Source organism: Desmodus rotundus, chromosome 9, assembly GCF_022682495.2.
Source record: "Desmodus rotundus isolate HL8 chromosome 9, HLdesRot8A.1, whole genome shotgun sequence".
In the NCBI taxonomy this organism is placed as follows: Eukaryota; Metazoa; Chordata; class Mammalia; order Chiroptera; family Phyllostomidae; genus Desmodus; species Desmodus rotundus.
Window position 1 is genome coordinate 94275817 of NC_071395.1, and position 25074 is coordinate 94300890.

Sequence of the window (25074 nt, forward strand, 5' to 3'; positions counted from 1 at the left end):
ATTAGCCATCAGAGAAATGCAAGTCAAAACCACAAGAAGATGAGATGTTTACACCCACTAGGATGCCTCACATCAAAGAGTCAGATAATTACAAGTACTGGCAGGGATTGGAGCAATTGGACCTCTCAAATACTGCTGGGGATGTGAAGTCGTGTGGTTACTTTGGAAAACAGTCAGGCAGTTTCTCAAAATTTTCAACACAGAGTAACTACATGACCTAGGCATTCCACTGCTACATATATACCCGAGAGAAATGAAAGCATGTGTTTACACAAAAAACTGTAATGAACGTCCGTAGCAGCATTGTTCATGACAGCCAGGAAGTGGAAGCAACCAGAGTCTTCCTTAACTGCGGGGTGATTAAACAAAACGCGGCGTGTCCACACCACAGCATCTTCCTCAGCCATAAAAAGGAGTGAAGAACGGACACAGGCTACAACGTGGATGGGCCTTGAAAACATGGTAAGTGAAAGAAGCCAGTCCTAAAGGCCACACGTTGCATGATGCCATTTATGTGACATGTCCACAATGGGCACGTCAGAAAGATAGATTAGTGGTTCCTTCGGGCCGTGGGATATGTGCTGGGGTACACTGGGGATGACAGCTAGCAGGTGTGGGGTAGGGATGAGAATGTGCAAGGATTAAATGTGGTGATGACTGCATAACTTGGAATTTAATTAAACTCTTGCGTATTTTAAAATGATATATACTACTGTTGATTCATCAGTTTTAGTCATGTATCAAGTCATTTCTTGGCTTTTGGTAATAAGGCCCTACCTCTCCTACCCCCTCCACAGGCACAGTTTTGTGGAAACAAGTCAGTGTTTACACTGTTTTGACTATATAAATATTGCTCACAGGTAGTATATTGCGATTACATTTCCTTACAAATTTGTTTTTACCTAGAGCTAACCCTGTCTGTTTTTACATGATTTGCTTAGTTTTCTATCTCTTGGTATTTTTTCCCCACTTACTCAAAATGCCTTGAGTATTTAAAGCAACCTATCACTTCTCCCCCAGAGACCTTCCTGCTGGAGTTCTCGGGACTTCGTTCCTTTCCGGAATGGCTGCTCCCTGGGCCACTGCCGTCTGTAGTCCTGGGGCTTGCCTCAGCTTGTCTCCTGAGTTAGACCTGCTTCTTAACGTCTCATTCTTTCTCTTTCTTGCCGTAAGCTCTCATTTTACTGAAGCACATCTTCCTGTGAAAGAGTGTGTGGAAAGTAAATTGTTGAGTCCTTGCATGTGTGAAATGTCTTTATGTAACTCTCATACTTGGCTAACACTTTGGCTGTGTATGGAATTTGAGGTTGAAAGTCATTTTCCTCAAAATTTCGAAGGCATTGCTCAGCTGTCCTATGCTATCTGCTGTTGCTATTGAGATGTCTAATCTCATTTAGATTTTCATTCCTTAATAGGTAGGGTGACTGTACAATTTATTGCGAAAACTGGGACACTTGAGGTGCTTGCCTGAAAGGATACGAGGACAACAGGCTGAAGCCGGGACTCTGGGGTAAACTAGGACATGTGGTCACCCTCTTTATACATGACCTATTTTTTCTCTAACCACTTAGGATCTTCTCTCTGCTTCTAGTGTTCCACATTTCATGATGATGTGTCTTGGGAAAAATCTTTTTTCATTCATTGTACTAGATCTTTGTAGGCTCATTCCTGTCCTTCGATTTTGGGAAATTTTCATTATTTTTTAAACAATGGTCTCCCAGCCTTTGTTAGTCAGGTGTTTGACATTCTGGATTGCCTTCCAGGTTTTTCTTCTCTCACAAATAAGTATGGGGATGTTATCTCTTTGCCTTTGTGTTTTAAATCCGAAATGCGTTTGTACATTTATCTTCTAGTCCTATTGAAATTTAAATTTTTCTGTGTTTAATTTCTTGTTTCACTTTTTTCTCAGTATTCAGTTCTTGTGAAAGTATATCTTCATTCACTTCTTTGAGGATGTTGTAAGTTTTTCCTTTCTTTTTTCCATCCATCCATCCATCCAAGGTTTGTTTTGGCCACTGCTACTTACCCCTGACCACACATTGCTTTTTTGGGTCCCTTTTTTTTTTTCCTATTTGTTTTGGTCTGTGTCTGAAGCTTTCCTCAGATGCTGGTGGTCCCTAACTGTCTCTTCATATTTAAGAGGAAGGCATTCAGAAGTGTCTCTGAAAACTGACCATAGCTTTTTGGCTCCTTTATAATTGTGCTGTGAACTCACCTCTTTTGGGTAGAATATTCTCAAACATCAGAAGTTGGAAATGTCATTTTCTGCGGCGAACGGGGATCAGGCATGCAGTTTCTCCAGAAGAGACTTCTCTGCTCTCCTGGCTGGCAGTGTTACATACGGGTCCTAGCATCCTGTGTATAGGGTGTGGGGAGGAGGCAGAAGGTCCCAGAGATTACCATAGTGCCTTTCCCTTATACCTCACCCCAGCCTTCTGTGCCTTGTATTTCTCAGTCTGGAGCTTTTTTCCAGAGAATAAAACTTCCTTTTTCCCCTGGTGAAAGGAGGTGGTAAGAGGGAGTTAGTCACTTGGCTGTGTGGGATAATGGAGAAGGCCTAGTGTGGTTAGCCCCCCACCCCGCTCTCCACCTTTCAGGGTAACTGCCACACCAAGAGCCCACCCTCACAGGGCTTCTGTGCGTCTGATTAGCTCCACCCTCACCTTTGTTCCCTCTGGGCACTTGAGTGATAACTTCCTTTTACTTCTCCATCTCCTGTCTTTGAAAAATTTATGAAAATCTGTTCTCATTAATTCTCCCTTTCTCTTCTTTCTTGTGGGTTAATACATTTATTTTATTCCTCTACTGTCTTTTAGAGGGCTCAAGAAGGGAGAAGAGAGAAACTAATTGTTCAGTCTGCCATTTGTAACTGATGCAGGCATGCATTTTTTTTGTAGGCAAAGTATTGTAAATACCCGTTAGATGCTGCGTAGTACTAGCAGTGCAGTTCCTCGTGTATGTTGTGATGGGTTAAATAGGTTTCTGACCTGCAAACCTAACTATATCTACGATTTCCCCCTAGAATTAGAGAAACAATCAAACTTTTCTGACTTGTCTCTCTGGACGAGTTATAACAGGCTAGAACAAAAATACTTCATACATCTCTCCATTTTCTGAGTCACATGGAAAATTACAAATATTGTGTCATCATTGTCAAAATTAATAGCTCCAATAACTGTAACCAAAATATGAATTTTAATGGAAAGTTTGTTCCTCAAGTTCAGCTATAAAAATTGAACGCTCAAGCTTCATTTCTTTTCTGCAACATTTTTGAAAGCAGTTTTCCTAATTAAATTTAAACCCAGTGATAGTGGTAGCTATGGGAAATAGGAAAAGCCATGGGAATAGTTTGCTTGCGTTTTCTTGCTGCCTTATTATTCCCACTTTGCACACAACAGGATCTTCTCAAACACTGGACTGAGTAAACTAGACTTAGCCAGATAGACCAAGAAAGCCACCTTCCTAATCACGAATGACCAAGAATAGCTGTGCAAGGCACTCGGGCAGTGGAAGTGCGAGCCAGAATGTGTCAGGTACACAGAGTACTGGGAAGGAAACGCTGCACCAGCCTGGTGTCTGAAGTACAGAGGCCACTGCAAGTGTAACGGATCCACTGCGGTTGTGCGGCTCCAATTCTCAGCCTCCGGGAAGGGCATATGGGGCTTTCTTCCAGAGGATCTCCCCTTTTGTGCTGGGGCAGCCTTCCATGAGCACTTGCTCCCAGTGGCCATGGCAGCCCCAGTCTCAAGGGATCACAGACAATTAGGAAAACTAGGAACAGTTGTTGTAATCTCTTATGTGGCTGGAACAAGGTAAGGGCAGTGAGAGGCGGGCATTCCATTATTTTTCTTCCTTTTCACTTTTTTCCTTCTCTTCTTTTTCTTCTTCTTCATCTAAAAAAAAATTTTTTTTTATTACTAACCTCTCCCCCTTCTCCCTCCCAACCTTGCTTTTGACAGCATATTGACTAGGGACCAGAAGCCCATTTTTGCTTAGCCTTCAGGGCAGCTGTGTACAGAGTAGCAGTGTTACATAGGTTTACTGTGTCGTATGTCTGTGTAACACTGGATTTGGATCTTGTATTTAGCTGCCAGAAGTGACTGTGATGAAGTAGGAGAGATAAACTGATAGATTGGCTGCCAGAAAGATGTTGGGAATCAATCAGATAAACAGGGTAGAGAAATAGCTTGCTGTTTTCTAGTGATAATAAACCAGTGGCCTCTGGTCCCTGCATTTTAAAACGTAATTGCTTGTAACAATAATGTCCAAAAAAAAGCAAATGGAAAAACATCACAGGCGGTTTATTTAATTGCAATTGAGATATCCTTTTCCCTTTTGCAATAAGGCTTCATCTTATATGGAATTAATATTTTTATAATTTTTTTTTACTTCTTCCAGTGCCTACTTCCCTAAACAAATGAAAATGAGAGCATGAACTACTTTCATAGGAATTTATTCCTCCTTCTCAATCCTCCCACCGACTTCAGCCATTTAACTTGGTGCAATACCTGTATTGCCACCATGCCTCACCTACAAAACACTTACTTATTCTTGTGAAGAAACAAGTTTTAAAGTCAAGCCTGTACTATTGACGGATGATTAGCAGGAACTAGTTTATTTTGGTGTCTCCCTTTAGATTTCTCTCAGAAGATTTTTGGAATTTTAATCTCTGTTGCTGTTTCCCTGCATACATACATATAGCACTTGCATAGGAGAGATGAGACGCAGTTTTACTACTGTAATTTAAAATTCTCCTCCTTCAGTGTTTAACTTTTAAATCTGCTGCTTCTCTTCACATAGGACTTCAAGATCCAATGCAAATGCCTAAGTCTGTGTGAAAGATACAGATTTAGATTTTGATTGCATGCAGTGGGCTGCGCAGGGTTGGGAGGAGAGTAGGTTTGAGTTCCCATAGAGTTCATTGTATGGGATGAGAGACTGGTTCTGTGTTGTATTTGTAGCACACACACATGTCTTTCTTTGTAGCACACACACATGTCCCTCTTAAAATCATTCTAGCTGTGAATGTGTCAGTGTCATATCAGGTTAAATCACTTAATAGTCAGCAGGGTAGAGTATCGGCTGTGGAAAGCAAGAAAATGAAGTCCACACTTTTAATTATATATAATAAAGGCTTTTGCCTGAGGAAGACCTTCCTGACTGCTGGAGGTTATAGGTCAGAAGTTAACCACGTACCATTATCCTATTGGTGAGAGGCTGATGCATCTTCCCTTTTGCCACACAGCCCTTCCCACCTGACCTTTTAAAGATTCTCCATTGCTATCGATGGGGTGGACAAAACTAATCATAAAAACAATGAGGGGAATGTTGCAGATTCATTGATTCATTTGAAATGAACTGCAGTACAATAAGTCTTCCAAATGGACTTCCATTCCCAGCTATTGCTGTAGCCACCTTTTTAAAGATATATAAATATGAAGGGGTTAATGGGAATTCAGTCCTGCTCTTGTCACTGGGTTGTTCCTTATTGATTGTAGTTTTAGAGGTGTCGCTATGCCATTCAGAATTCCTACTGTGCCTTTTTAAAGTTAGTTGGTGCTGGAGAGGATAAATAAGTCAGCTGCTTTCCTTTTTTCCCCTAGCTCCTTCGAGAACTCATAGAACGGAAGACCAGCTCGTTGGACCCCAATGATCAGGTGGCCATGGGAAGGTAATTTAGATGAGGCTCTGTATCTATGCAAGCAGCCAACGTAATAGTTTCTCCTTTCGATTCCCCTTAATTCTGCTTCCAAAGCAATGATTGGCCCTATCATTATAAAAGCTAAGTAAGATTATAAGAGCTAGAAAGACAAAGTGATGGAAACACTAATTGTTTACACCCTAAATTGCCTTAAGTGCAGTTTGAATAAGAGGTTGTAAAGCACCTATATGTGCGTTGTGCCAGGGTTTGTTTTTCAAAGTCCTTCTTATGCTCTGTGCTCTCTGGGTTGGGTTATGATTGTATCTGTATCCATCTCTGACCAGAGGGTGAAAAGCAACCCCAAATGTGTGCTCTCAGCTGTCAGATGTGGCACTGTGCACAACAGGTTCCTGCACATAGTCGGGTCTGCTTTGTCAGAGTCTGCCCTAATTTAGACTCCACCCCTTCCGTAAAAGCTGCAGCACAATTAGAAATGGAACGTGGACGCATTACCCAGATGTCAGGGTAGAATGTAAAGTAGTGAAGGTAGGCTCTTGTGTGTATGCTTCATCCTGTGGTTGGAAAATAAAAAGGGCATTTAGAGTACTTCCTAATGAATAGTGTACATTTAAATAGCCATGAGCCATAATTTGCAAAAGCCTGAAAGGAAACAAAAGCTGCAAGTGCCAGAATGGGATTCTGTGCAGAGAAGCATTTGGAGAATGCAGTAAAAATTTGTGTTGACAAAATAATTTTATTTGAGTAAAACATTATTTGAATTTTAGGATAGGATGTTGTTGGTATTTTGTGTCTCTCTGGAATGTTATAAAGAGCTCTCTATAAATTTAATGTGTTCGCTATAAATTTAATGTGATAGAGCAAATTGTATTTAAGTGGTGATTATATTGTACATTTATCTCACTTTACAATAAAATAGATTATGGTAATTAAGATTATATTAAGATTACGGTAATTGGATTTCCCTAGATTTTTTTTTTCTGATGTTGCATTTTCATTGTATAAATCAGGTAAGATGACGAGCTGCTACTGTTTCTCCTTCTTCATTTTTCACGTTTGTTCATATGAGCAATTTATGAAGATTTTCTTAGCCCAATATCTTTTATTTTAAAAATTAATTTCTTTTAATCTAAAATGACTATAGAATATGCGAATCTTGTTTGGATCTTGACTCAAACAACCCAACTGCAAAATTGAGACAATCAGGAAATTTGAAGACTGACCGACTATGTGACAGTACAGAATTATTGCTGCCTTTTTTTAGGTGTGGTAGTGGTGCTGATATTATATTAAAGGGAGGGGAGGAGAGCCCTCACCTGGTAACAACACATTCTGAAATATGACGGATTAAATAAAAATATAAATAAAATGACTGTAAAACTAGTATCAGTAGTGGATAATGATTTTAAAATTAGCAAAAATTGGAAAGCACAAGAAAAACCAGTTCGGTATTAACAGAGGCTAAATTAGATGTAAAGAATTCATGTGTTTAAACCACACAGCGTTTGCAATATTAGTAATAGAACTTGCTGCACAGCTAAAACATTAAAAGCAAACCCAAGCAGCTGTACTCAATTTGATGGGTTTTTCCACAGACTGGTAGATTTAGTGCTTGTCACAGCAACTCCAAATACTAAGGAGCATTGTTAACCAAATTTGCTGTAGAATTTCCCAGCTGCCATTTGTTTTTTTTACCATTGCACAAATCCTCTTCAATTGATTAGTCGCTTTGGCCCCAGACTATCTTGAGGAACTTGATGTAGGTTGATGATTTCTTTCTGCAGGGTTGTTAGTAGGAAAAATTCCAATTTGTCAATATGTATAACTATTTCCCTTAGTGATGATGCATAACATTGCTTGTGAATTTCCCAGGCAGTGGCTTGCAATCCAGAAGTTACGAAGCAAAATCCACAAGAAAGTAGATAGGAAAGCCAGCAAAGGAAGGAAACTTCGGTGAGTTACTTCTTAGAAAAAAATTTTAACGTGTTATGTTAATACCTCTCTTTCCTTGCATTTTGTCTATTACGTCATTTTCTATCTTTTCTGATGATTCTGTTTTTAAGGATCAGAAAAATAACTGAAACAATATTTGAGACTTTGTGACTCAGTTTTCCTTACTGTAAAATGGAAATATGGTTTTAGGGTTTGTGGGTTTTTTTATTGTTGTTCTACTGTTGTAATATCTGCATTTCTCTGAAGGAGAAACAATAAGTAAACAAGACAAGATAGTTGAAAGTGTCTTAGCTTTAAAAAGTGATATCTATAGTCCTGGCTGGTGTGGCTCAGTGGATTGAGCCCTGGCCTGCGAACCAGGTCAGGGCACATGCCTAGTCAGGGTTGCAGGCCAGGTTCCCAGTAGGGGGTGCATGAGAGGCAACCACACATTGATGTTTCTCTCCCTCTCCCTCTCTTTCTCCCTTCCTTTCCTTCTCTCTAAAAATAAATAAATAAATAAATCTTTAAAAAAAAATTTTAAAAAGCGATTTCTATGTAAGAATATAAAAACTATATTGGAGTCTTCTTTAGAATAGGATTATATTGGTTCATTTTCATGATGCTACATGTGTACACAGTATGCTAAAAAGATAGAAAAATTTCAGAGAATGTTAACAATGTGCTTAAATGAGATGAGAAATAGAATTTTTATAAGAAAACTGAGAAATTTCTGACTGTAGGAAAACCCTCAACCCTGTGATCTCTTTAAGAAGTCTTATAAATATGCAGATAAGAAAGGTGTGAGAATAGGAGTAACATTTCTATGCTTTTAGACTTAGTTTTCTTGTAACTGTATATGTTACATAATATCATTCACACAAAGGCTCCTTATCAAAGAAACTACTTGTAATTCAGGTGCACATTGAAAAAAAATCTTAAACTCATTGTGTTAGGCAGGTAGCTAATCCCACATCCTTATTAGAGCCTGCCTGTCATTAAATTCCCTTGGGACAAATGCAGATCTATCTCATTTTTAAGTATCTTCAGAGAAGCAGATTTCACAACCACTTCAATGAACCTGTTTGAGTATTTAACAAAACTCATCAGCAAATGCTTCTCTTTCTTTAACTTTGTGAAGTTAATTTTTGTCAGGTGTTAAAAATTTCAAATCTTCATACTTCTCCAGGTTCATTGTAGTGTCGTGGTTAAGAGCAAGTACTGGAGAGCCAGACGGCCAGAGCTTGAATCCCAGCCCTGAGATTGACTGGTAGTTACTTTGGCCAGACCCTTAAACTCTCTGTGTTAGTGTCGTCGTCTGTAAAATAGGGATGATAGTAGCACAGGCTTGTAGGGTTGCTGTGGAGATTAAGACAGTAAGTGTATGTGCAGCTCTTAGAACAGTGCTAGGTAGTCAGTAAGCACTATGTAAGTATTAGTTGCCATTATTACCATCATTATTATTCTACTGTTGTTCCAAAACTGGGTCTGTCTCCTGCTCTGGTGTTCATTTACTTGCTTGCTCACATGCGTGCTTCTTTTGTACCTGTCCCTTCTACACCCTCCACCCCTGTATGGACTTTATAATTGGCCACGCTTACTTTTTAATTTTGAGATCAGATTTTTTTCCCTCTAATACGGTGCTTTAAAAATTATCACTTAGGAGGCAATGCATGTTCTCTAGAGGGAGGAGTCCAGGATTTCAAGTTAGAAGACTTGAGTTCAAATCCTGGCTCTGTCTGGCTATATAATTTTGGTTATTTTTTTATTCTCTGGGCTTCACTTTTCTTATGTATTAAGTGGAGATAATAATCCCTACTTTATAGATTTGGTTTGAGGATTAAAATAATGTATAAATGTCTGGTACATAGTAAGCATTTAAAAGTGTTAGTGTCTTTGGTTTTGCTCGTGTGTACATGTTGGGGTCCCTGTTGCAAATGTATGCGCTTCAGAAAAACTGAGAGAGGAAAATATGTCTTCTCTACATATTGTACTGGTACAAATTTTAAACCTATTGGGACAAGTGGATATGGTCGTGTGCCCCTTGAGAGCAAGAATCACGCTCCTTCATCCTTTAAGACAGTCCCAACCTTATTACACACTACAGTGCCCTGCAGACATTAGCAGCCAGAAGATGTTTTGGGGTGATCATGCCAGCAAGACGAACGTGCTCATCGGGTAATGAGAGGCGGCCATAAGTCTAAACACGACGCAGATTATGACATCTGGACCAGGGGTGGAGAGGTGAGCGTGACAGATAGCAGGAGAACTACGGGTCCATTGTTTCCCAAATCAAAATACATTTATCAGAGTTGTTATTTATCACCTTAAAATTTAAGAAAAAACAGGATTTGCTTTTAATAGTAACTGCTTTCGTTATGTTTATTTACTAACCTCATTAAACTGGTTAGAGGTATGTGCACTGCACTTACACACTTCGGTTTTTGTTTTAGTTGTAAGAGTTTATGTGTTTATTTTTAGAGCGCAGGGAAGGGAAGGAGAAAGAGAGGGAGAGAAACGTCGAGGTGAGAGAGAAATGTTGGTCAGTTGCCTCTTGTATGTGCCCCAGTGGGGGAGCAAGCCCGCAACCCAGGCATGTGCCCTGACCTGGAATCAACGCACAACCTTTTGGTGTACAGGACGATGCTCCACCCGGCTGAGCCACAGCGGTCAGGACTACACTTCCGTTTCTGTAGCATTTTGATAGGAACAGATTTTAAGTCCCCATACATCCAGAGACATCTGAAATTCCATTCTGACAACAGGTAAGTAGGAGATAGACATTCTACTTAAACAAGGCTAAATATTAAAATATAAGAAGTGGTTTATCAAAATATAAGAAGGGCTCCTCCTATGGTTCTAGGAGCCATATTGGGAGCTGGGTAAGACCCCTTCTGCCCTGGAGGAGCGTGCAGTCTGGAGAGGAGGCGGACAATGAGCCGATAAGTAACACTGTGGAGGTGCTGCGGGAGAGATCATCCTGCCGTAGGGGTTACCTGACTCACCCTGGGGGGGCGCAGACTGCTCAGGAAGACTTTCTATTGGTGCAACACCCACACTTCACATGGGGCAGATTAGAAGCAGTTACCCAGTGAAAAGCCAAAAAAGAATAACATTTGCAAAACTGCATCTTGAGAGTATAGACATGGTCATTTTGGGAACTCCAATTAACCTGTTTTAGCAAAGACTTAAAGTGAGTGTGGAGCACGAGATGAGGCTGTATGAGTAACGAGTGCAAGATCACAGCCGTGCTAAGAACCTTGGACTTTTATTCTGCAGACTGTAGTCAGTCATTTAAGATTTTAGGCGGAGGAATATTGTTACCACATTCGGTTGCATTTTAGAAAGATGCAAGGAGGTAAAGGAAGGTGAGGGTGAGAGCTGACTCTCAATAGGTTCAGAGGGAACTAGGTAGATCGTGGGTGGTATTATTCATCGGTATGTATAAAAAGAGCCTGCAAGAAGGAAATCAGATTTTTTGTTTTTGAGGGAGAGTAGATTCAATCTTTTAATATGCCGAATTTGATACAACTTTGAGATAGAGATTTTTTGGTTCAAGGGATGTGGGTATTAATAGTAGTCCCTCCTTATCCGCGGTTTCGCTTTCCACAGTCCCTGGTCAGAAAATATTAAATGAAAATCTTTAGAAATAAACAATTTGTAAGTTTAAGATTGTGTGCTGTTTGTAAAGCATGAGAAATCTACCCCCCCCACCCCACCTGAGGACACAAGTCGTCCCTTTGTTCCGCTGTCTGTGCTGCCCTCCTGTCCCTCACGTAGTAGCCATGGCCATTACAGGTCAGTGATGAGACTGACAGAGAGAGCACGTTCACATAACTTTTATTATGGGATCTTGTTATAATCGTTATGTTTTTCGTTATTGTTGCTAATCACCTACTGTGCCTAATTTATAAATTAAACTTTATCATAGTTGTGTATGTATAGGGAAAAGCATAGTATATGTGGGGTGGAGTATTATCTGTGGTTTCAGGCATCTACAGGTGTCTTGAACATCCCCTTTATGGTTAGGGGGCGACTACTGTGTAGTTGATAGTTTGGAAACAATTTAATTGCTGTTTTCAAGGAGTATATAGGATGACAAGCGTATAGTACTGAGGAATGTGATAGAGGAAGAGGAGCCCATAAAGAATGCTGGGGAAGAGTGGTCAGTGATGGGGTGGGGGGGCGGCAGGAAAGAGTGATGTGGAGCAGTGAAGGCAGAGAATGCTTAATAGGGCTTAAGAGTGTTCGATGTCCCAGAGAAATCCAGTCAGGTAGGGACGTTTTCATTTGTCATCACATTTCTCTACATGAGGTCCTGCTGGGTTACTGTAGAAGTCTAGAAACCAAAAACTAAAGGACTTTCCATACTGTGAAAGCCCTTTAGAATTTCTGTTTAAACTTTTACTATCTTGATTGGTTTGTCTCATAAAAGCCTTTTGGAATACAGTTGATGTGCCATCAATAGGTCATGCGCACTCTGGCTGGTGTGGCTCAGTGGATTGAGTGCCAGCCTGTGAACCGAAGGGTTGCTGGTTTGGTTCCCGGTCACGGCACATGCCTGGGTTGCAGGCCAGGTTCCCAGTATGGGGCATGCGAGAGGCAACCACACATTGATGTTTCTCTCCCTCCCTTCTTTCTCCCTCCCTTCCCCTCTCTTTAAAAATAAATAAATAAAATCTTTAAAAAATAGTATTATAATTTATGGTTTAGTTAATAGTATTATACTGATATTAATGTCCTGATTATGACAAGTACACTATATTTAGGTAAATTATTAACCTTAGAAGAAGTTGGGTGAGGTTAAACATGAATCTTTGTACTATGTTTACAACTTTTCTGTAAGTATAAATTATTGCAAAGTAAAAACTAAAAAGAAAAGTAATGAGTAAGGTTGTGTTTTGTTTTTCAGTTTTGTCATCTGTATTCACCTGGCTCTCTGTGACCATAAAAGTGAAGGATGTGGTCAGGGCCAGAGAATGATCTTTATTAGTAGCAGCAGTGATAACTAACATTTATAAAACTCTCACTGTTGGGCCCTGCGGAGACAGAAAAAGCGCAGGTTGTGATGCCAAGCTGTCTCGGTTTGAAATCTGTCTCTTCCGCTTACTGGCCTTGAGACCTTGGGCAGGTTACTTTATGTCTCTGTCCTGCAATTTCCTCATCTGTAAGGAATGAGGTAAAAGTCACATCTCATAGGTTGCTATGTAGATTAAATTAGCTAATTCATGTAAAGTGGTTAAAGGGAACAACTCACCCAGCATTACAGAGCCAGTTAATAGCAAACAGGGATGTGAGCTGATTGGTCTGATTCCAGAGCCCAGGCGTCTAACCTCTGGCTGTTGAGATGTTTCTCCCGGCAGGACCACTTGGCCTCTGCAGGCGCCAAAATGGCATCCGGGCTACATTAGCGTTCCGCCCTGGAGGATTAAACCAAGTGGCCCAGGCTAGATGAGAATATTATGAATACTTCCTTAAATTAGACCTCAAGAAGAGCTGGCAGAGTATACTAGCTATCATCACTGATACTAGGTTCCACCATCGAGCAGGTTTTACTCTTTGTGATAGGGTTGGAAAGATAAGCTTTCTGGAAACGTTGTAGTAAAAATGAACATTATATAGTGGAAATATTAGTTGAAATGATAGCAGGTCAGTGGCCTCAGCCTGGTCAGACTGGGCATGGCAACTTGCTCACTGGACACTAGAAAGTAATTTATTAAAAAAGAATATTTTAATTTTTAAGAATAATTATAATTATTGATTTTTTATGCAGTATTTTACACAGCAGTATATATAAATAGATTTCACTGTGATTTAATCAGAACTTGGAATGTAAATTAATTAAACTTTCAGGTCTTTAGTAATGAGATGTCTTACTGTGTTTGTCTAGTCTTCTGCAACAAAATTATATTCATCTTTTCTTAATATGGTTGGTAAAAGGTGTTTTAATACTAACACATGCATTCATCCTCAGCAGAACTGAGATTAGATGAAATGCATTGCATTAAGTACACATTACTAAATTGTCTTTTTTTTTTTTTTCAAGAAAATTAACAAGTTTATTAAGTACTTATATTTATACAATGTCTTTTTTTTAATATATTTATTGATTATGCTCTTACAGTTGTCCCATTCCCCCCCACTCCACTCCATCCTGCCCACCCCCCTCCCTCCCACATTCCCCCCCTATAGTTCATGTCCATAGGTCATACTTATAAGTTCTTTGGCTTCCACATTTCCTACACTATTTTTACCCTCCCCCTGTCTATTTTCCACCTATCATCTATGCTACTTATTCTCTGTACCTTTCCCCCCCTCCCCCTCCCTTATTGACAACCCTCATGTTCTAGTTGTTTGCCTAGTTTGCTCTCGTTTTTCTTTTATGTGTGGCCGTTAATAACTGTGAGTTTGCTGTCATTTTTACTGTTCCTATTTTTGATCTTCTTTTTCTTAGGTAACTCCCTTTAACATTTCATATAATAAGGGCTTGGTGATGATGAACTTCTTTAACTTGACCTTATCTGAGAAGCACTTTATCTTCCCTTCCATTCTAAGTGATAGCTTTGCTGGATACAGTAATCTTGGATGTAGGTCCTTGCGTTTAATCTTGGGTAATGTAATGATGATGTGCCTTGGCGTGTTCCTCCTTGGGTCCAGCTTCTTTGGGACTCTCTGAGCTTCCTGGACTTCCCGGAAGTCTATTTCCCTTGCCAGATTAGGGAAGTTCTCCTTCATTATTTGATCAAATAAGTTTTCAATTTTTTGTTCTTCCTCTTCTCCTTCTGGCACCCCTATAATTCGGATGTTGGAACGTTTCAAGATGTCCGGGAGGTTCCTAAGCCTCTCCTCATTTTTCCAAGTTCTTGTTTCTTCATTCTTTTCTGGTTGGATATTTGTTTCTTCCTTCTGGTCCACACCGTTGATTTGAGTCCCAGTTTCCTTCTCATCACTATTGGTTCCCTGTACATTTTCCTTTGTTTCTCTTAGCATAGGCTTCATTTTTTCATCTGTTTTTCGAATAGATTCAACCAAGTCTGTGAGCATATTGATAACCAGTGCTTTGAACTGTGCATCCGACAGGTTGGCTATCTCTTCGTCGCTTAGTTGTATTTTTTCTGGAGCTTTGAAGTGTTCTGTCATTTGGGCCATTTTTTTTTTTTTTGTCTTGGCGCCACTAAATTGTCTTTAATCTGATTACTTCTTAAAGCCTGCCTTTCTTTCCTCGTGCAGTTGATAGTTATTGAATACATTGTATTACAGTGTAAGGCATTTCACACAGCAGTGCCATCCAATAAAAACATGTATCACCTATGTAATTTTTAATGTTGCAGTAGCCACAGTGAAAAACTAAAAAGAAACAGGTGAATGAAATTTTAATGTTTCATTTAACCCAATGTATCAAAAAAATTATTTCAGTGAGTTATTATTTTTAAAATTATTAATGACATAGTTCCATTATTTATTGTCCCAAGTCATCAAAATCTGGTGTGTATCTTCAAATTGTAGGACATCTCAGTGCAGATAAGCCACATTTCAGGTGCTCTAAAGCCACAGCTGGCCGGTGGCTAACGCAACTGTGGAGCACAGTTAGTTCATAGTTCTTTGTCCAGAAAGTGAATTAAACTTGTCTTTGGACCCAGCCAAGAACAGTGTTCATTTTTTAGATGGACACCAAAGTTTGGTGAAACCTAAAGACACAGTGGAACTTCGGTTCTCAAACTTAATTCATTCCAGAAAACTGTTCAAGAAGCGATTTGTTGAAATACCAAATCTCCTTTGTCGCCCGAGAGACCATGACTGGTCATACAGGCATCGGCATGAAAGGGATGTCAGGTGGAGAATCGAGACACTTTTCCATGAACAGTTCGGTTGAGAACCAAACTGTTCAAGAACCAAGACATTCAAGAACAAATGTTTGATGGTATTAAAATATATCTAACGATATTTATGCTTTATACTTACATAAAATGGTTAGGTAAATATTTATACTCTCACATGTCAACATAACCTTTGGGAGGGCATTTTGACTCAGTGTTTTAATTTCAACTTTGTTTGCCTTCAATTCAGCAACTTCACATCTCACAGTGTGTCCCATAGAACATGCGAACAAACGTACGGTGCTTCGTGTATAACTGTCTTTACTTCACTGTTTAACATGGCTTTTAAATGGGCGCAGTCTATGTAAATGCCCATCAATAAGAAATGTAATAAATTACAATATATTGACATAATGGAATATTCTGCAACTACGAAGAGAATAGACTATAACGTGGTACGGTGGAAAAAGCTTAATACAGAATATTAACTATATTGCAATCTCATTTTTATGTGAAAAATGTATTAAGTCTATATACTTGTGTTATATGTGGAAAATACTTCAGCCAGACTGAACAGTTTTAACCAACAGTGATTATTTCTGCGGGATAGGACTACAGAGGACTTGTCAGTTCTCCATACATTTCTGTATTTGGATTCTTTTTATAAGAATTATTTTTTATAAGTAGGAGATAGCAGACACTTTAAAAAACAAGCTTCAGATTTTGTTTTTGCATTTTTTAAAAAGTGAAGAATTGGTCCTGGCTGGTGTGGCTTAATGGATTGCGCACCGGACTGTGAAGCAAAAGGTCGCTAGTTCCATTCCCAGTCAGGACACATGCCTGGGTTTCAGGCCCAGTCCCCAGTGCGGGGTGTGAGAGGCAACCACACACTGATGTTTCTCTCCCTCTCTTTCTCCCTCTCTTCCCCTCTCTCTAAAAATAAATAAGTAAAATCTTTATTAAAAAGTGAAGAATTGGAAGAAATATAAATGTTCAAAAATAAGAAAACATATTATGCTACTTTCACTCCTGGAATTATATACAGCTATTCAGGTATTGGTTATAGGACAGTGCTTACAATGCTGAGTGAAAAAAGAGGATGCAAAACTGTATGTGTATAACAGGGTCACTATGCAAAACAAACACACTAACCGAAAGGTTAACAATTGTTTTTAGGTGGAGGGGTTATGCATATTTTGTGTTTTGTTGGTTTGTTTTCCAGATTTTCTGTAATGACTTTATACTTTTCTGTTACTTTATAATGAAGAAAACCTCATCACTATTATTCTTTAAAAATTTATTTGTTAAGAAAAAGAGATTTGGGAGGCTTAGCTGTGGGTGATACAGTAGAGAATGAACTCTTGGTATATGTAAAAATGTTTTTAAAACTGTTAAAACAATGCACATGAAAATATTTATCATATTTTTGTTTGTGTATAGTGTTTCGCCCGTCCAGTATTTTTTGGTTAAAATTTAATAATATGCCTACTGTCATACAGCCTCTTCTATTATAATGAACAGAAAAGGGGGACTTTCTTTGAATTCTCTTTGGCATAATTTGGTCTGAATAAGGTCATATATTTGTTCAGCCCCTTTCACCAGCAAGTCTCAAAACATTTTTTTACAAAATACTGTTTTTATATTGGCAAGAAATGGAGGTGATGTGACTTAGGTTTCTATAATATGTTGACTAGAGTTCCAGAGATCAAACTTATGTGCCTACTCAGTTGTGCTCCTTCACTTAAAGATGGGAGAGTGAGAGACCCAGCGGGACGAGTGAGGAGAAATGACGTGGAATTCTAGAAGCCTTTTCTGACTCAGGGAGCCAGGGCTAGTGAGTGATGGTGGTGGTGGTGTACCATTGCCTGTGTACTGCCAGCTAGTAGCTTTAATGCTGCTGAAAAATGATTACGATCATGTGTAGAGGAAGAAAGTGGCGTAGTCCTCATTGTCTTTTGTCTGGAGTAACGTTTAAGGGTTAGTCTTTTGTCAAGGGCGCAGAGTGTCTACTTTTTGGGGGGCTGTGACATAAGTGCATCTGTGTTGAACTGTCATTCACTGTGCAATGTGCAGTTGTACAGTGTACGGGGTACCAGCTTTTCTCCTGTAGCATTAAGGAAAAAGGGGTCTGTAGGGTTAAGTGCTACGTGCCTGTGACTGTTCCCTATGCAACTCTGGAGCCGAATGTTCCTGTGATGTGTTGTCCTCGAGTTTGTTAGCTCATAGGCTGCGTTTCCTTTTCTAGTTTAATGGTTACTAATGTGGCTGCCTGTTTCCTGCTTTATTCAGGTTTCATGTCCTTAGCAAGCTGCTGAGCTTCATGGCACCTATTGACCACACCACAATGAGTGATGACGCCAGGTGAGTAATAGATTAATTATGTGTCTCAAATAGCTTCATGACAGCCTGATATTGACCTGTTCTACAGCCTGTCGCCCTCTCCATTTCTTCTGATCAGTTAACCATTTGTCATTGGCATCATAGCGAGGGTCCTTGTCACATCTCTTCACTCCCATAATTACTGTAAAACCAAAACAAAATTTCCATACATCTCAATGCTGCCTCTGGTGGTTTTTTGTTCGTTTTTGCTGTTTTGTATTGTTTTTAACTTAAGCCATCTTCGTAGAGTACCTGAGCTCTCGTGTGGGACCGACAGGTCAGGACAGCACGTGCACTTGATTTATGTTTGGGGGGTTGGCGCGTATGCTGTCCTTTCAGAGCAGCTGCGCAGATCGCTGTGCAGGTGGCACGAGGTTGTGTTTGTTCAGGCTGAGGATTGGTTCTTTTTTCCCAAGTATTTTTATAAAAGAAGTACATGCTGATTTTGTTAAGCTGAGACAAAATAAAAACATACTCATAATTCAGAGATAACCATTTTTAAATAATTCCTTTTACATTTGTTAGTTGGCAAGCGATAATGTAATGTTTTTTTTAAGATTACTTATTTACTACTATTCATTTATATCAGTATGGAATTGTGCTTTCCTATGTTATTCAATGAATTGTAATCTGTTACTGTCATTATTTATTTTGATTTTAAATTGTCCCATATTAATGGAAGTCCCTTCAAGCTGTCCTGTGTCCTTTTGAGATGTTCCAAGTTATTTGAGTACTTCCTTACTTTCTGGCATGACAAAGGTGTTTTAGGCTCAGCTTACACTTTTCATATTCCAGGTCTGGAATCAGTCTTTCTTCAAGGAGCCCTGGTTCTTCTTAGTTGGTTGTGGCATTTAGAAACCAAAATCTGGGTGCTAAGGGTGCTCGTTGTTACTAGGGATCATTTTTCCTAGGTTCTTTCAACATACAGAACTAGGAAGTGTGTGTATGCATACATAAGAAATAACCACTTTTAACATCTCAGAATATTTTCTTTTAGTTGTTGAGTTTCCTTTTGGTATGTTCTTGTTTTTTTAATATATAATTAAAATTATATTCCACTGTTACAAATTTTCTTAAGTATTTTATATGCACTGAGCATTATGCCATTAAAATTATTCAAAAATTTGTAATGACTATGTAAGTTTTTAATATTATTTAGCCTTTTACTAATAACTGGACATTTAAACTTCTTTTAATTATCATTGTTGTAAATAATGCTGTGGTCTACATTTTTAAACATAAATCTTTACCAGGTGAACTGATTGGTTATAATGTGGCACTTGGGAGTTTTGGCAGCTTTATACCTCAAACTATATTTAACCTTTTTATTTGCATATATTTAGTTTGCTACTAAATTCTATCACTTCACCCCCCTTGCCCGAAAAGTAGCAGATCTACAAGTTGAGGTGAGCAGAGCAGTTACTAATTTTGTTCGTTTGTTTGTTCAGTGCCCTGAGTATAAAACAGCTTATGGACAGTTCTGAACATGCTGGTACTCAGAGCTCTGTGACCTCGTATCTTCTCTTGTGCTTTGCAAGTGAATGCCTATGTATGGCTGTTTTTTCCCCATTCATGTCTATATTAGTGCTTTTTTTAAAACAGAGTTAAATGAGCACATCCTTAGATGATGTGAAAAAATTATATCAACAAGAAAGGAAAACTAGATGCTACCTCAGCCCAACCCGTTCAGTTAATGTTATTATCCCAGGTGTAAAGTGAAACCTGGCTTAAATATTGGTGGCATCTTTGGAATACAATACTACTAGATCATTTAGAAATCAACTTTGTCATTCCTAGTTGGGGTTCTTAAAAAAATCACCTAGTAATACCCCAGGGACATTCAATTTTCCAGAATCTTATTTATTCACTCATAAAGTTTGAGGCTCTGCTATATGCTGGACATAAAGATTATTTGAAAATGACTGTATTATTTAGGATTATGCTGGGCTTGGTCTGCATGAGACACAAAGCCTGACTCCAGAGGCAGAAGCAAATGGGAGTTGATTTTTCTGACAGAATAATTCTAGGGGTGGCGGGTGATTATAGGCAGTGGCTTTGCCTTCTCAGTGATGTTAGGGCCAGCATCTCTTGGTCTTTTCCTGTGGTCCCAAGATAGTGGCTGCAGCTGCTGCCATCCAACATGCGTTCCGGGCAGGAAGAAGGGGAAAGGAGTGGCTGGTGTCAGCCATGTCTGCTTTCTTTTATTGTAAAAGTAAAGAAGTTCACAGAATCCCCTCCAACAAACTTCTTATATCTTATTGGTCAGAACTATGTTCTGTGGCCACTTCAGGTGGAGCAGGCAAGGGAGGAAGGATTGGGAGTGTGTTTGCTGGGTAATGGTCCTTGTGGCATTCAGCGTGAGAAAAGGCTCTCCCTTGTGGCTTGGTAGCTAATTGTCAACATTGTTCTCTGGCTGGTTTAGCCATTTAACAAGGAAGTTAGTAAAAGTCTTGTAGTTGGAGAACTGAACGTTTGCTTTTACCACAGTGCACTCAATTCCCTTTGTGTTTCCTTAGATACAGAGGCCTGCGTCCACATTACTGCTCATGCTCCTTAGTCTGCATAGGCCAGATTAACTATGGGCAGAGGAACTAGGTATTACGTCCAGGGCCAATAGGTATTGTTACTTCATTTTAAGTAAGAAGGAGGCAGTTGTAGCTTGGCCTGTTTTGTTTTTCTTTAGGTAATTCCATAACTGGAAATAACCTAGTACTATACTATTTTCTGTTCCACTTTATAAAACACAGATATCATTGAGGAATGGAAAATTTTCATAATTGTTAGAATATCAATATCAGTGCATACTACTTTTCCTCAAGCAACTAGCTCTGGTTGTTTAACTTACAGATGTGCCATTCTTGGTGTGCATGTATGAATGGAGAATTTTGTTATGATTTCGAGGTAGAGAAGGAATTTATAAGTGTGACACCACCAAGGCCAGAAACCGTAATGGAAAATATTTAATAGGCCTTAAAAGTCACATTGGAAGAGATAGCAAAAAAGTTGTAAGTAAATGGTAAACTGGAGAGAAGTTGAACACGTGACATATTTTTTTCTTTTTAAGATTTTATTTATTTATTTTTAGAGAGGGGAAGGGAGGGAGAAAGAGAAAGAGAGAAACGTCAATGTGTGGTTGCCTCTCTCATGCCCCTGTTGGGGACCTGGCCCACAGCCCAGGCACGTGCCCTGACTGAGAATCAACCAGTGACCCTCTGGTTCGCAGGCCAGCACTGAGTCCACTGAGCCACACCAGCCAGGACTGACATATTTCTCTACTATGTGATAACACTGTTGTAAAGAATTTTTACAAATCTTTAAAAATATCCCAATAAAAATAAGGGGTAATGTATTTCAGCTAGCAAATTCAGAAACTATGAAAGAAAAATCTCAAATTGCCGAAAACAAAGACTGTCAATCTCATTAATCCAAGAAATGCAAATTAAAATAATGAGATTTCATGTTTTTCCTTATGGGAAGACACTAAAAGATAGTAATCCTCAGTTTGGATAGTGGCAAAAAACATGTACTTTCATGTACTGTTATTCGGAATATAATTGGCAAAATCATTTTGGAGGGTTATTGGGCACTGTTTCAACTTTTTAAATGTATCTATCTGTTGACCCAGAATAATCTACTTTTAGAAATGGACCTAAGGAAATAGCAAGTTGGCAAATATATTTGTATTTAGGGTCTTTATTGCAACATTGTTTATAATGGGGAAAGTAAGAACCAATCATGACCATCAATAGGGAACTAGTTAATCATAGAAAATCACTCAGTGACATTGCAAGCAGCTGTGAAAGGATGAAGTGAATCATATGTATTAACATAATGTTAAGTGGCAAAAGTAGGCTACCAAATACTATTTCTGTTATTCCAATTATTTGAATAAATAGATATGTGATGGGGGAAAAAGTAGTACCTTTAAAACAACACACTGTCTTGAAATGATCTCCAAGTTATTTTGTTAACTGGAAAAAGAAACTGTGCTTGTTATATGATCCACTTTGCTTTTAAAATAAAAATTAAATGGGTATATAGGTGCGCACATCTGTGTCTGTGTTGTAGGAAACGTCTGGGAAGACCTTATGTCACCATATGTAAAATGTTTGCCTATGGAGAGGAGCATGGGGTGAGGAAGGGGGTGAAGGAGACTTTCAACGTTTTTGCTTTTTTTTAAAAGATGTTATTTATTTATTTTTTAGACAGGGGAAAGGAGGGAGAAAGAGAAGGAGAGAAACATCAGTGTGTGGTTGCCTCCTGTGCACCCCCCACTGGGGACCTGGCCTGCAACCCAGGCATGTGCCCTGACTGGGAATCAAACTAGTGACCCTTTGATTCACAGGCCAGCACCCAGTCCACTGAGCCACACCAGCCAGGGCAACGTTTTGTTTTTTATACTTTCATTTTGCTTTGACCTTTTGCCATGAGAATACATTTATATTAGTTGTTATTAAAAAGAATGAGCTCTGAAACAGTGCACCAAACTCCTCCCATATTGATTGCTGGGTGGGGTGGAGTCCAAGGCACATTTTACTTATTATTCTTTGTATTTCTGTAGTGTTCAAAAATTTTTTTACAATAAGTGAAAAGAAATGGATTGCTTTTTATCAGCAGGAGAAAAGGGACATTTTCGGTTTGAAAAGTATATATATAATAATATGGAGAGGAGGTAGGAAGGTCCATGATATTTCTCTATTGAAGTATATAAATTTAAGGGCCTTCTCTCCCTTACGGTTTCTGCTCTGTGGACCATCTGATTAGCTTCTCTTCCCATCCCACCTCCTACTTTTTAAAAGGCGAAAGATTTATATGATCTGAAGAGAAACCAGAATATAAATGATGATAAAATACACGTAACAAAATTTCCTGCTCTTTTGATTTCTTACTGTCAGAGGTAGCTGCACTTACGTTTCCTACCTTACCCAGGTCTGGTGAGCGAAGCCCTTCTCTTTTCTTTAGTTCTTCCTTAATTCCAGTTCATTGTTTCACGCATGTGCATAAATTGGATTAATATCAAGTGTTTGGTTGGTTGGTTGTTTTTTGTAGGGGGGACGCAAGTGCTGTTACTTGTCCTTGAATTGTCCTTGAATCCTGACATCCCTTGCCCAGTTTGAGCTCAAAAAATTTACACTTGGTCAGTTTGAATTGAAACTGGAACATAGCTCTTGTTAAAAGAGAAAAAAAGAGATCCTTAATCTTTAACATAGGGTGTTAATACACCATTAGTGGAGAAAGAAGTACTATCTTTAAAAGGATCTTGAAAAGGGTAGTGGCACCTCACTGTTTCTCCTGTGCTGTGGTCCTGTGGTCTGTGTACTGTTATCTGTTTAGTTAATTTCTGCTGATAGATATTCTTTTCTCATGCTAGGACTTTTTCTCTTCAAGCCATCTATTATTATTATTATTATTTTAAAACTTTTAAAATGTGAAGGAGATCATTTTGTATCCCCGTGTTACCACATTTCTTTTGGGGGCTTTGCGCTCTAGGTAAATGCCGGGTATTGCTTTAAATGCCTTTCCGTGCCTTCAGGTCTCCTCTGTTAACGTTTCATGTAATCCCTGGCCCTTCATAGGTGCCGATCCAGCAGATCTTTACTCCATTGCAAGGCAGGCAGTTGGTTTGTTTGCAGGCCTGATGCACGCTCCCATTACTGAGAGAAAAAAGAAATCCCATTTTGCCCAGGTACTACGTGTTTGCATGCGGGAGGGATATTACCATGAGCCTAAATATGATCACTGGCTTTGCTAAACCCTTGGGAACCCTTGGCATGGGACAGCTCAGCTCCCAGAGCAGCTACTGTTTGTCCATCAGAGTCACCTTTGCTAAGAGGCCAAAATGCCACATGGTGTTTTAGAGACAGTTACCAGTGGGCTCAGGGGGAGGAAGGCTTGCTGTCTCCTTAGTAGGGGATCCCCCTAAGCACCGTGTTCCCACCAAGGACAGGTCAGGGTGCACACACTTGCAGGGTGTGCCGGACTGCTGCTCATGGCGCTGATCAGAGAAGGGCCCAGAGCTCGCCAAGGACATTTCCGAAGCAGCTTACTTCGCAGGCCCCTCTGAGGCAGACTTGTAAAGAAGTTAATTCTCTCTCATCCGTTGCGTTGATGGAGGTCAGGTAGTAAAATGCTGGCGTGGCAAGTAGCAGAAGCAGATTCTGAGGAAGACCTCTGAGACAGGCCATGATGTAGCCCTCACAGCGGGCTGCTGCCTCGGAGTTGGGAAAGGGAGCCGTGTGAGCTGCGTGCTTTGTTGGCATGACGGGGAAAGTAAGTGTTGGCCTCTGTAACTGCTCCTTCAGAGAGGGCCTGGTTCCGGTGCTGTCCCTTAGAGGTGCACGTGTTCTGTTTTCCTAAGAGGCTCTTCTCCCCTCATCTACAAAGATGACAGCAATGTCAACATTTTATAGGTACTCCACTCCTTAAAGAAATTCTCGAGAGGAACAGCGAGAATTTCCATTTTGGTCCCCCATGTTCTCCCCCCAAATTAAAAAACCCTTCTCCCACTCCTTTTATAAAGCGACTGGCATTTTTTTAAAAAAAGAAAAAAGAACCTGGAGAGGATCCTTTAATGATAACTACTAAGCCCTGAATACCTTATTGTTTTACACCTGGAGTTTCAGAAAAGAAGTGTGCAAATGCAACCCAGCCTTGAAAAGTGCTTTGTTGACATCACTGCCCCACTGTTCTCGGGGCGCCTTGGTGTGATAGAATTTCTACAGGCTGGCCATTTTTGTGCGAGGTCTGTACCCTCAACGTGGGGACATTCTACCACTCTACTAGTGATGTCTTTTCCCCCTGCTTGGTAGCCCAGAGGTTTCTTAGACCATTTTTGATTCCCCCTTGTCGACCGTACCCCTATATGTAAGAGAAATAGGCACGGGATCGTGCTGAAATATTCCGGGGGAGTCTGCTTAGCATTTGAGAGCACATCAGCTAATAGCCCCAGAAATACCTTCCACAGAGCACTTTTCATTGGATAAAAACTTGCAAGCAAGAATGGTTAAGATATAGATGTTTTTTTCTGAAGCGTCTTATCTCCTAAAAAGACACAGGTTATTCTGACAGGTGAAACAAGTCCGGGCAAATATGCAACATTGATCTAATCGGCATGAACAAGAGCAGTATTTTCACTGGTGCTGCCTTTTACCAGCGTCATTAAAGGCTCCCGTTACTCTGTTATTAGCAGTTCCCTCTCTTCCTTATCAGATTGCAGAGTGAACATAACTCATGGCAGTGAGCTGATCCCTTGTTAGAGGGGATTACAGCTCTGCATCAGCTCGCATC

General features: G+C 39.6%; 1 protein-coding gene across 2 annotated transcripts in view; it reads left to right on the forward strand.

Annotated features, from left to right (window-relative positions):
* Positions 1-25074, forward strand: part of AATF (apoptosis antagonizing transcription factor) — a 105360-nt gene that overhangs the window by 59833 nt on the left and 20453 nt on the right. Inside the window, exons 9-12 of one of the 2 annotated variants that reach the window (XM_053910475.2) lie at positions 5604-5671; positions 7532-7612; positions 17698-17769; positions 18023-18256. In XM_053910475.2, coding sequence (XP_053766450.1) covers positions 5604-5671; positions 7532-7612; positions 17698-17769; positions 18023-18230 — 429 coding nt within the window. In that variant the 3' untranslated portion in view covers positions 18231-18256. Of the gene's footprint in view, positions 1-5603; positions 5672-7531; positions 7613-17697; positions 17770-18022; positions 18257-25074 lie in introns of those variants that run through there. The other variant, XM_024572915.3, reaches the window with a different exon arrangement.